At 44.4% G+C, this 13198-nt stretch overlaps 1 protein-coding gene across 1 annotated transcript in view; it reads right to left on the minus strand.

Annotated features, from left to right (window-relative positions):
- Positions 1–376: 376 nt before the first annotated feature.
- The window catches only part of SLC43A2 (solute carrier family 43 member 2), a 32385-nt gene continuing 19563 nt past the window's right edge, over positions 377–13198 (minus strand). The window contains exons 10-14 of the mRNA XM_035559282.2: positions 10398–10536; positions 9842–9974; positions 8936–9009; positions 7092–7215; positions 377–6224 (exon numbers count right to left, since the gene is read on the minus strand). Of these exons, the coding sequence (XP_035415175.1) occupies positions 6063–6224; positions 7092–7215; positions 8936–9009; positions 9842–9974; positions 10398–10536 (632 nt within the window). The 3' untranslated portion in view covers positions 377–6062. The remainder of the gene's footprint in view (positions 6225–7091; positions 7216–8935; positions 9010–9841; positions 9975–10397; positions 10537–13198) is intronic.

Genomic DNA, 13198 nt, shown 5'->3' on the forward strand with positions numbered 1-13198 from the left:
TCGGCCCCCTCAGCGCTGAGGCGCTCCCCCCTCCCTCTTTTTATTGGGGTTCAGCCTCTAAAAACTGCTCTTTTTGTGTAATAAGGGGCTGGCAAATGACGTGGTGTTAATGTAGAGATCTAGGGGATGATGCAAGGAGTGTTTTTTTCAGGGAATGGGGCTCCGCGGGGCCGGCAGGGCAAGGTTTATGGCGAGTCCTCGGTGATGTGAGGTGCACTTGACATTAAAGATGACGTGAAATATCTAAAGATATCTTAAAATAATAATAAAAAATAAAAGTGTAGGTTTTGTTTTGGTCTCTGTGTGCGTGACCTCTGTTTAAGGCAGGAAAATAGCTAAAGAGCACCAGCTGTACTACTTCATCACTGCAATCACACAGAGCAAGGATCGCCTTTATTTGACTGGAAAATCAAGCACTATACGTTCAGCATCACCAAGCTCAAGCGTGGATAACTGAAATATGCGGCTTTTCCACTTGCACCCAGCACCTCTGCTGTAACACTCCCACCTAAGGCTACACACATTTATCTGTCACTACTGGATACCAGGTCATCCTGTTTGGTAAAGCTTGATCTCTTTCTCAACCTGCTATCTAAATTAAAAATAATAATAAATACTAATGCATTAAGATTTTTTCCTCAGATGAAGATTAATTGAAATCTGGCTGTGAGCTCCTACCTAGAGAGGAAAAGGACAAGGAAGCATTCGAAGTGCAGCCAAGCAATTTGGCAGACAGCACTGCGTAAAGCGCTCAGGCTTACATAGTCTTGTTAGGAAGCAAGCAATACTTGTATTATGTTCAGCCTCAAAAGGAAAACTAATGATTAACTTAATACCACATTTATTTTTAGATAGCACTGCAAGAATGCACATCACCTCACAGACACAAAAGATGACGCTGGCCTGCCACAGGGCGCTTACATTTTAGCTTTGACAAACACGCCACAAAACAAAAATCTTGGGGACAGGAAGAAGTGGAGGCTGTCAGGTTGTAAAGGGGGGACATCTAAAAAAAAGGAGGGGAGGGGATTATTCCAGGAATAAAAAGCAAGTTGATGAGGGTCAGGTGCTAGGAAGAGGACAACAGCATGGAGCACAGCACACCTGATAAAAACAAATTGCGCAGAGACAGGCAGAGCCGCACAGGTAGAAAAACAAGCTGTAGGGTTTATAATTAATGTCAGAATGCCTCTACATAATACATCATTGTTTCAGCTATTTCCAGAGATAATAATGGTGACATGTCATCAGGAGCGTCTATTTTTTTTTAATTGTCGGTGTTGGGTTTGGTTTTTTTCAGGCCCTTCCCATCAGTAACCTTAGTGTAATATTATTTTCTATTATGAATAAGTTTGCACTTCTAAATTGGGAAGTAGGGAAATAGAAAAAGCTCTGCAGATGCAGGAAAAAAAATGCTCAAAGCAGGAATTTAACAAAACTTGAAGTTTTTCTTTTTCCCTTGCAGTATCTGCTTTATATTTTGTGGCATATTTCCCAAATCCATCAGCCTGTCACGAGGGAAATTTCTTACTTTAAAACATTTTAGTGATTTACTGTCTTAGTTAAAAATCTCGTTATCCTACAATTTTCCTTTGTAGAGAGCATGAAGAGCTCAGACTTTGTTGTGGAAGTTAAACATTTCACTTGTAGCTGTGTTGCAGTTAAGTTGGACTCCCAGCAAGATTTGTTCTTTTCTTATTTTTGTACACGTGTCCAGTTACATCTTAAGGATCCAGATACTCTGTCAGTAACTGAATACAGTTACCAGTCCTGATTAGAAAAAACACCACAGATATTCTCTGCTACTCTTAATGGCAACATGCACTGCTTGTTGATGTACTTTGTAGATTGTTGATGGGACTTAGGTATTGACAAATTAGTGAAAGGAAAAAGCAATCACCCTTCCTTCCCCATTCAGTTTTTTTTGTCTGTTTGTTTTTTAAAAAAAGATGCATATTAAATGCATGAGGGTTTGTAGAGACCAGGAGCGGCATTTCCAAAAGGTATAGTCACCTTTGCACAGCAACACCCCTGACAGAAGGCTCCTACAAATGGCAGGCACCCACAGCTTAGGTTTCTGCTTCATTACATTCAGGTGGGGATGCTTGTACTGAGGGGATGAGGCTTTTTCCATGACCACCTCCTCACCCGCTCCTTACCCTTCTAATATGAGTGATAGGGAAAGGGGCACAGAAAAGCCCTACCAATTCCAGCATTTAGGAATAATGAAACTACTTAAACACATTGACCTATATTTGAGTTATAAAGGTAAATTCATTATTGATCTAATTTATGTGGCTCTCTAGTATTTGGTAGCCCACTTATTTTTTCCACAGGATGGCTCATGCACACAGAAGAGTGCACTGGGAATTTTCTTAGTCCTGCATCACTTGGCTAGAAAGCAGCAATGCTATTTTCCATTCCAAATGTATATAATTATTACATTTCCATAAGCATCAACAAAAAAGGCAAACTGCCCCTGAACAATCATGCTTAACAGGACCATTTCAACAGTTTGTTTCTGCAGCATCCAAGGCAACATTTAGAAAAGGCTGAAGCCAGAATACTCTGTTTATCTTCTTAGAGCCGACCCCTGCAGAAGGTGCAGCATTTAAGCAGTTATGCTACAATTAGTAGAGGATGTGCACATTTAGCATGCAGACACAGTTTTGTAGATAAGTTTGAGACTGCTTTTAAAATTAATTTAGTTCACAACTGTCAGAGTAAATTACACCCCATGAGATCAGATCTGCATTCCACCTAGCCCGGCATGTATTTTCTCAATCTTTGACCAATAGCATATTCTTGAAGAGACAGTGTGCAGGAAAGTAATCTTTCCTTGGCATAACTTTCTTATTTACAGCAACTTAAAATCTCCCTGAGTTATTGGATGCATCAGACCACTGTTTAACCAGCCCCTTGTTTTAAAAAAATAAAAATAATAAATGCTTTTGTTCCCTACCACATTCTACAGCAATACATTTCACGGTTTGACTTTGGGCTGCATGAGAAAGTATTCCCATTTGTCCCTTTAACCCTAAACAACTAAAACATCATTGTGTACCCACCAGTCCTCATAACTGCAAGCCAAAGGCACACTTTACTCTCAGTCTAAGAACAGAGCCTGGAACTGTGACTCAAAGGCATGAGCCCTATTCCTCACAGCTGACCAGCAGCTTCTATACATCATGGCACATCGGCCACAGAGATAACAATTACATATACCCAATATTTTATCAAATGAAACTGGATTACAGGACACCCCTAAAAAGAGTAGGAACTGAGAACTGCAGTAGGGAGGTAGGTGGCAGGAATAAAAGGGTGCTCTCTGTTTAATTTAGCTGCATACACTTCAAAGGCAGCAGCATCCCCACTGTTTCTTCATGAAAATACGCCACTTGTATTCCACCATTTTGCAGAGACATTTGTATCAGGAATTCAAATGACAGAAGAGTGGAAGATATCATGTTCAATATTTTGAAACTGAAGTGGTAGTGATGCTGAGTTAGCACACTCACGTCCTCCAAGAGACGTCTATTTTAAGATATTGCAAGGCTGAGGACTGGGGCTCAGACACTCACCTGTCTGAGATCTTATTTAAAAAAAAGATACATAATCCATCATTGTTATGTGACAAGTATCTTGGAGCAGGAGTAGGAATCGTCTCAAAATATTTAGAAGGAGCAAATATAATAATGTGGAATGTGGAAACCTGCAAAAAGCCCTCTGGAAATCTAGGAAAGCTGTACTACTGCTGGTGGGTCTCTGGGCATGTATTTGAGACAGTTCCAGGTGAACAGAAAATCAAATCAAAACGCTGCTTCCTTAATTACCACTCATCACAAAAGGTAAAAAGCTGGGAAGGTCAGTAAATCATCACCAAAGCTGGAGGCCAACAAAAAAAATAATGCAAAGTTTTAGAACAGCATAGTGTTGACAGCAGGCAATAAGGCTGTCTTGGAACAAACACATTTAATAAAGGCAACAGATTAAAAAAAATAATCCACAAACGTGTAAAATACTCAAGTGGCAAGTCATTTTAAAACAAGTGACTGAAGACTAAAAGGTACCATGGAGTGGAGCAGCAACCGAGCTGTCCGCAGGGCGGCTGAGGGCAGCGACTCAAGATGGCGCTGCTGCCTCACAGCTGCCTCGTCATCCTGCGCTGCCAAGGGCACCGGCGGGGCTCCCAGCCGTCCTCCGAAGCTCTGTAAATCACCAAGCTTGAAATTTATGAAGGTGAAGACCAGGTTGGGCTGAGCATCTGCATGCTTTAAACCACCAGTAACTGAGTTAACACCCAGTTCCCAGGTAATTTCTCACAGGGCGGTCCAAGCGCACTGATGCTTCTAATCCCCGGCTTAGAGCTAACAAACAGAGCAGGGATTGAGCCTTGTTCTTCTCCAACCAGACATAAAGGAGTTGAATGACTTACCCTCTGCCAGGCTTTGCAGTAATGCAAGAGTTGGCAGTTCAGAAGACACCACCACTACATCTTCATAATTGTTTTATTTCTCCCTGCCAACCTCCCCGCAGCCACTAGCTCAGCCCAGCGCACGCACTGCTGCGCACCCCATGGTGATGCTCATTCTCAACGCCACACAGCCCTGCTCCAAGCAGGTCCACACGGTGTGGTGGCTAATGCTAGTTGCAGAGGCTGAGCTACTGACATCAGCGGGGTTAAGGGGAGAAAAGTCTAATTTAGGCAAGAACTAGGAAATCCATTATAAAAATAAGCAGGTTAAGAATTCCCTTTGTATTCCCTCCATGGCAAACAGGCCCTGGGGCACCTTTACCCACATGTATTGCTCTATAAGTCAGCTTCACCATACAATCAATCACCACATACTCTGTCCAGACAGAGCATTGACATTGTAGAAGGCTCTTTATACAGCCAAACCAGCAGCTTTTTGGTCAGTCAGAGTAACCTGGTGTTCAGCAGCTTGGGGGCTATTATCATAACAATGTAGACAAGCTATGGCTAGAGGAAGAATTACTTTGCCACATCACCCTGCCATACATCCACAGGATCCAGTTACCAGACACAAGGAGTGTTCTGTACTCTTGACTCTTTTCAACAAGAAGTCAGATCATGACATGTGAACACCAAGGTATTTGGAGTCCCAGAACCCAGCTTCAAGACATCTTTCCACTTTAGTAAATACACGCTGCTGCTCCCCTCCTGGGGTCACATTGGAGGGAGGAAGAGGCAAAAGGCAACAAGTCTCAAAGCACTTCATCGGTAAACAAGATCCAATTCCTATCTCAACAGTTCCAGGACTGCAGGCAGTTTACAACACATACAGGTGGCTTTCAGGCTGGGAAAAGGAGGAATTCCAGGCCTTCGAAGACTTGGTGTAGGACCAAGCAGTCCAGTAGGGTCTCCATTTCAGTGTGGAAGGCAGATCCATTGCTCACAGTCTGTTCCATTGCAGTAATAAAAGGTTTGGGAGCTGTCAGTGCTAGCAGCCAACATTTAGCAAAACACTGAAGCTGTGCTCATACACATAGGTATAATTTCCCTTCCCTGCCTCAAAAACAGTCTGGGATATGTCTGGATAGGCAGTAAAACCATTGGGTCCAGCTACATATCAAGCAGAAAGACCATTATGAAACCTCAGGAAGGGAGGAGAGTGCAGCTTGCATCTGAGACAGTCAGACAAGGTTGAGGGAAGAGGGGGGGAAAACAGACTTCAGTGTGTTATGTTTACAAATTCAAATTAAGGTCTTTCTTCTCTCTTCCCCCATCCCTCTTCCTTCTCTCCCCAGTTTCCTATGAAGAGCCTCGGCAGCTGGAGAGTGTGATCAGGGGATAACTTAAGACACAATATCTGCGTGGCCTTTATAAAAAGGAAAAAAGTGTCTTGTGTTCTGGAGTAAGGAGTGGGAAGTCTCCCTCTGCCATTTATCTGAGGAAAGCTCAGTCATGATGTCTGGCTCTCACTCCAGTGATGAGCAAAGACTGGCAGAGCCAGGAGAGAAAAAGCCTGGCTTACACCACAGGTATAACCCACGGATGTGGTAGGAACCTGTACAGGGGAGGTTGAATTTGAAGCACCAGTTTAAACAAAGGCTTCCTCATTGGGAGTGCCGTTGATTTTGAGGAAGAGTTTGGCATCGTCATTCTTCTGTTTCTTCTCTCTCTCTAGCCTGCGTTTGTAGCAGACCAGGTAGATCGGAAGGCAGAAACCCAGTAAGCTCAGACCGAGCAAGCCAACATTTACCTGCAGGAAGACAGACAAAACAGAATTAGGCAGGCTAGGACGACAATGACCAAGCCACACATGCCCACGTGTCAGAACCCAGCCCACGTCACTCAGCTACAGGCAAACCAAGAAACGCTCTGCTCGGTGTATTGGCAACAACCTCCTTTGTATTTTTATTTATAAAATACCCAGAGCACCGTGTGTATAAATTAAATGCTGTAAGAGTCTGTTGCTCTAGATCATGGCTGCAGAAGTCTCTTTTTTCAACAGAAGAGGTGTGGCTGTTTAAGGTGGGGTTCTTTTACACCAACATCACTGACTTAAGAGCCATGGGGTGCTGGAGTGCAGATATATGCACATGCAGCCTAGAGACCAACATTCTCCAGGACCACCCATGTTATAGTTTCAATGAGCTGTGCAAATACTCTCAGCAAAACACCACACATTAGCCCTACCCACAATAGCCACTTGGCTTTCCTGGCATTAGCACCAACAGACCAAAATTTACTGAACTTCAGATCTTATAGGTCTCAAGAGCACAGAGAATTTTTATTACATTTGAGGGCCTGACAGATTCACTCACTTTTACCTTACAAATTTCGGCTCCCCATGCAAACTGCTCACAAGAAGCACCCCAGCAGCCTTCTCCCTTCCTCCCAGGAAGGGGAACCTCCTAACGGTTAATGACGTTCCCTCGCAGGGCCTCATTACTTACATGCAAAAGGGTCTCCTGGATGGCACCAAGGTAACAGCAGACTAAGAGACATGCAAAATTCCTGCTGTTTATAGCCTCGGTCCATGCACAGGAGTGCTTTTATTTTCAAAGAAATGAGCCCAAACCATCTTCGCCACCGAGCCTGCATATTAAATTTCAGAAGAACTTGCCCAGAGAGGGTCTCCTTCCAAAGGTCCTGTCAATGCCATAAACAGAGGCTGCTGCAGAAGGGCGAAAAGGGCACTGATCAATGACTGCAACCCTGTCAAGCTGCCAAACTGAGTAGAGGGGTATCTGTCAACAGAAAAAGCAACAGCATTATTATACGTCACCTTGACTGTTCACATCACCCCGATCAGGTTACATTCCCAGTAGACTAACACTACAGAGCACAGTCCCAAGAGAGGCATAATACAAAGAACAACTCTCTCCTGGACTTACGTACAACTCTCTCTTATTCTAGAGTTTTTAGTTATACTTGGTGGTAAGCACAGTGATCTGTAGTCCAGAATCCATCTGGTGACAGGGCCAGAGGCTTCCTCTCCAGACTCTTCTCATCCTGAATTCTCAAATTTAAGAAATACCAGATCCAGCACTTATTTTGTTTTGCAGTTGTACCGTAAGACAGATGGAAGTGCTTATATAGCTACTACTCCTGTTGCAAAGGGAGAAGAGTGTTGACATTTACTAGTTAAAAGCATGGCCTCTTTATCCAGATGACAGCATTTGCAGCTATGCAATCATTTTCATCTGGCCATAACAATTTGCTCCCTTTAGAAGTGAGTGAAACCTGCACAACAGGTTAGTGTGTGTTTTCCTTTTTAGAGGACAAGTCTGATCCCATGTCAAATTAAACAATACTGTTGACTGGAAAGTGCTGAATATCAGATACTACTAATGGAAAAATAAATCTCAGGAACAGTCGAACATCTGTCTCTCTTCACAACTGAGCAGGGTTTAAAAAAGGTCAGGTTAAACTAAGCTTAGAAAGAAAAATGGATCAAAACCTTCCAACACTCAAAGAAGTCACATTCAAACCAAAAATACCTCGCTCCAAGAAGTTGGAGAGAGTTGCAATGGTCAAACAGGGTTAGTTTACGTACAAGCTGACATGTACACCAACAGGCATTTACCTTGCCCAGGACAAATATCTTTTGCTTCTAGCTGCCATGGAACCGAAAATTTATGTGTTTTTGAAGCAGAGCCTCAGATGGGTTTCCTAGCCTGGATTGCCCAGACACTGGGACCAAAACCTTTCACAGATGGAGCCTGGGGAGCCCCCATCTGTGGAGATATTCAAACCCCAAGTGGATGCAGTGCTAGACAACCTGCTCTAGCTGACTGCTTGAGCAGGAGGGCTGGACAAGATGGTCTCAAGAGGTCACTTCCCACCTCAACAATTCTGTGATTCTCTGAAAGAAAACAGCTGCTTTCTATCCCTCTGTTCAGCCACTCAGGACAGAGGGGCAGATCTGTTTTCAAAATGAAAAACACTGCTTACTAAGGAAGAGAGCATTTAGATTCAGCTATCGATAACTTTGATAAGCTGCATGATCCATCCTGGGAAAGGGAGTAGGCTTCACTAATGGCATCTTGAGCAATGCTTTACCCGTGTAATTTCAGAGCAGACCAGAAGCAATGTACTCAATTATGTTAATGTTTTACCTGGACCCATGCACATAGCTACTCATTATAAGACAAAAAAAGCCTTGAATTCTTACTATATAACCTCAGTGTCAATAGCCTAGTCTCACCCGCAGCCCATATACAGCTGTGCCTGTCTCCTCGCAGTAGCTATGCCAAAGGGGTTAGTTGTTTCCAAGCAGGGAAAGCATCAACTAGGACTTCAGTCCAGCTACTGTCATGCCCAGCAGTGACTGGGGAAACAAGTTGCATCATTATTCCCCTCTGACCGCAAAGACTTCACTTCCTGATCTCCCTCTCACCTGGGCAGCTTATCACCCCAAACCAGTTTAGCTGGCCAGCCACATGCTATAGGTGAGCAGAGACTTACACAGCTGCGTAGAGGCCTCCCACCGCTGAGTGGATGAATCCTCTCACAATTGTGTGCAAAATGAAGGAAAGAATCTGGAAAGAGAAGCAGAAAACGTCACGTGCTAGGTGCCAAGGTGTGCCAGACCCCAACACACAACCAATCCTAAAAAGTATTCTCCTTTCCAGTACAAAGGGGGGATCGAGCAGTGCAGAACCCAAACCTGAAGGTTGGCACAAGGAAAAAAATTGTAGATGGCACTGTTGCAAGGGCATGTCCCCAGCAAACTGTAGCCAGGGTCACGATACTTTTCTTTTTATTGAGTCCATTGCCAATTTAGTTAATTTTCCACAAGTTATTGCAGACAATATGCAAGTATGAGCAAATGACGTCTGCTTGCCTACATCATCAAGGCATGTTTGAGTGTGGCATAAAATCACTGAACTCCTCTGCCAAAAACAGGTGGTGCCACAAAATAAATATTTTAACAGGTTTATAATCCCACGGGTACCACTGGGCATAGCATCTGATGCAGAAATAACCTGCTGTATACATCAGCGTCATGCTTCTTACAGCAAATTTCCTGACAGTCAGCAGCTTAAATCAAGCCCAGGTTAAATGCACGGGCACTGCTAAGAGGATCTCAGTAGGAAAGTATTCGTGGTTACAGAGCTCAGCTGCACGAATTCCAAGTGTGTATAAACTGAAGGTCAACTGACGTTTTAACTATAATTGCTTCTTTAGGTTATGGTATTATTTATTTCAGCATTAAGGCTGGGGTTCCCAAAGCAGCACAGAGGTCTCCCAGCGGTGCCAGTAAGCCCTCCCGCCATCAGCTGGTTCTGCTGGTTTGCAGGACCTCCCAGCACCATCCTGTCTATCACTTTGCCAGCCCCTTCAGCACACCCATCCGTTTGACCTATTCACCTGCAATGGTAGATTAGGAATGAGACAGGTGACTCCGAATCCAACCAGCAGGACATTTGTGAATGCAAAGGCATTGGTGGCATTGGTGATTTTCTGGATCTGACGATCACGTTTTTTCTTTTTCTTGTCACCTCTGGAACAATAGCAAACCCTATGTTACAAAAAGCACTTTCAGCAGCTACTGAAACTCATAACAAGGTTCTCCACGTCTCACATCAACTCTAAACCATTTGGCTAGAGGTCTGGCTAGGGAGATGGTGGGATCTCCATCAGCGGAAACCGAGGAACATTTGGGCAATTAAGTGCTGTTGCTGTTACTTTAACTGTTACACTAGAAGTAAAGTCTGAGCCTCCTTGCTACAACTTAAATTTGCTCCTCTTGACTGATCTTAGTGGACATGGAAGATCCTTTCCTCTTTGCAATTATTAGGTTATCAAGTCTTCCTTCAGGCTCTTTTTTCTATACTGATGGACCAATATTCGTTTCGGTCTTCTATCCCAAAACACAGGGGGCCTGTTACGTGGCTGCATGTCCCGAGTGGCGCACACTACGCACTGCTCAGCATTGTTCTCCTCGTTCTCTTCTGAGCCATCATCGCATTCTTTGAGCCGCCAGTCCATGATGTACCCGATCACGGGTGCCGTCAGCAAGCACAGCAGTTGCAGTACCCCAAAAATGGAAGTGTAGAGACTCACTGCAGGAAAAAAAAAACAAAAAAAAAAAAAAGGTTTTTTGAAAAGTGTCAGTCCGAGTGGTACCGTAGCAGTAACAGGAGACACCTTAGTTATCTCCTCTCCTGCTTTGCTGTGAGCTCCAGCTGTATCTTCTCCAGCTCAGAAGCTCCAGCAAGGACAAGCCAGGCTGGGAAGGTGAGGTCTAACCCATTTTGTGCAGAAAGGACAAGTTTGGAAATGTGTATGCGGAGGGAAATCTGCAGCAAGAAATACAGCACCTGAGAGCAATCATTAAAACTTCGACCTGATGAAAATTCCCCACGTGTTAAACATGGGAGAAGTGTCTACATGGCTCTCTAGAGGAAAGCTGATGCCAGCAGGCTTAGAAGAGACCCTCCCCTCCTGTTCTATATAGTTCCCCCACCCCACAATGCTTTTTCCACTTCCTCTCTGCAGCCCACGTGATGGATTTGAAGGCATCGCACAGAAGGGCTGGTGAGTCACGGCGTACCACAGCTCTGAAATAAGGATATGATTCTGAAACTGCCCATCTCAGCAGAGAGTCCTCACAATTTACAGCACCGTAAGCACAACACAGCCGAAACGAATTTGAGTTTGTCCCTCTCGACACATTTCTAGAGCTCTCCAAAGCAGTACAGCCATGACTTATACCAAAATCAAGGTGGTAATTGAGAGAAGTTCCCAACAAGCTTTTCTCTCATATACAGTTGTAGCAAACCTCATCAGGGCTGCCTCGTGGTGCCCAGGCATGGCACCAGGTTACCCCTTCCTGGCTCCAGCTGCTGGCCAGGTCCTTGCAAGAGGAACTTCCAGCTCCAACCTCTGAACTCACATTCCTGCCCCCATTACCTCCAGACAAGCAAGCCCTGATGTGGCCTCACATCCCATCTCATGATAACAACTGCTGGAGCCAAAAGAGACAGGTGGCATCACCCTCTACAAACACTCCTGAAGCTGATTTGCTCTTGCCTGGTTATTTTTTAATAGAGGGTAAGAAGCGAGTCACGCTGTCAAGCTTTGTCTCTCCATGCTATTCTGAGCACTTAATCTTGGGCTCTAAACGCTGAGAGCAGAAGCCAAATTCAGGCGGGGAATGAAGTTTATGGGGACAGTGAGAGAAGAGAAGGAAGGATTGTGTTTGCTACAGGAACAGAGTTTTCTCAGTTTATCAATCATCTTAAAAACTGTTCTTTCCTCAGGATGAAAGAGAACAATTTCTAGCAAATACCAGCAGGTATGGCAGAAGTAAAGGAAACAGAAAGGGTTCACACATGGGCACAACCCTTTACATCCACTGTTCCACAAGTCATTGCCTCAAACTATCCTGAGCAAGGACCTCATCACAACCGAGTCTTCCACCCGCCCTGGCTCTACCCAAGGTCTCCGAATATTACCAGGTTTGGAAGGAAGATGACAATTTTTGAAAGATGCAGTGAAATTTCAAGTCTCAAACACAACAGCTCTACTCTCCTGCCTTCCTACAACTAAATTAAACAGTCATTTAGAGGGATGCTGAAGGCCCTAGCTTCTCCCCTCCATCTTTTTGGGGGCTGCAGAAGACAGGTATCTGCAGGCTGACTGCTTTTTCCACCTCCAGGTTTCACAGCAGGTCGAAGTCACCATCCTAATACGCACGGGAAGCAGGACTTTCAAGGACACAGTGCCTCACTGCAGCTTCAAGACTTCACACACTCACTGATTTCCCCCATGTCCTTCTCTCCTATTCTGTTTCCAGGTATATTTAAGTTCTCTTTGACCATAACAACACTTGCAGGAGTGACTCAACCCTCTTCTTCCCTTGTTGAGTGCTCCAGAGAGCAGCTGCAGGTGGGGGGAGCTCTCTAAATAAATCACATGCAAGTAAACAACAGCGAGGAGAGCGAGAAATCGGAGGAAGAAGCATCCCATCCTCGCCTGATGCACGCAGATTACATTTCTAGGGATCTGCATGCGTCTTGGAACTGCTCTCGCAGCCTGACGCTGCTGCAAGCAGACAATACCACTGTTTTGCTGATGCCATGGAAACACCAAGACAGCCGATTGCACTGCGAGCCCAGGCTGCATTCAGGGGGAGGAGGGGGAAAATGGGAAGAAATCTCAAAGGTGGCATAGAAAAACAAGTCACCCAAGAGGCACAATCCCTTTTTTTTTTTCCAAGTACAGAGCTTGATCTAAACAGAATTGGCAGCATAAATAGTTAATATTAATCCTAAAATACTGGGGTGAGGGGGGGGGATAACTAGAGCAAGCCAGGGTAAAAAAAGGAAAAAAAATCAGAGCAAAAGAGTTACAAGGTAAGCAGAAAAGTGAGCTGCGTTGGGAAAGGTAGGCAGCGTGAAGTTTGTCCTGTTTACTGTTTAATGTCTAAATTGGCTCTTGAGCCAGGAGATAAAGAGCTGAATGCTGCAGGCTGTCAAAGGCTCAAGAAACAAAGCAATTCAGGGAATGCCAGGGCACTTGGAGTTTCCTTCCCTCCCCCAGAGCTCACTCCTGTTTTCAGAGGAGTGCCTCTTGATTTATCAGCTTCATGCAATCCAGATTTAACAAGTTCAAACTGGATCTTACTACAGAGGGCAGAGAAAAAAAAAAAGGCTAAGTCTTGTTTTGCAATCCCGGGTATTTTCAACAACAGTAAACTAATGTACTCTTTCCTGTTTGCTC

Source organism: Cygnus atratus, chromosome 20, assembly GCF_013377495.2.
Source record: "Cygnus atratus isolate AKBS03 ecotype Queensland, Australia chromosome 20, CAtr_DNAZoo_HiC_assembly, whole genome shotgun sequence".
Lineage (NCBI taxonomy): Eukaryota > Metazoa > Chordata > Aves > Anseriformes > Anatidae > Cygnus > Cygnus atratus.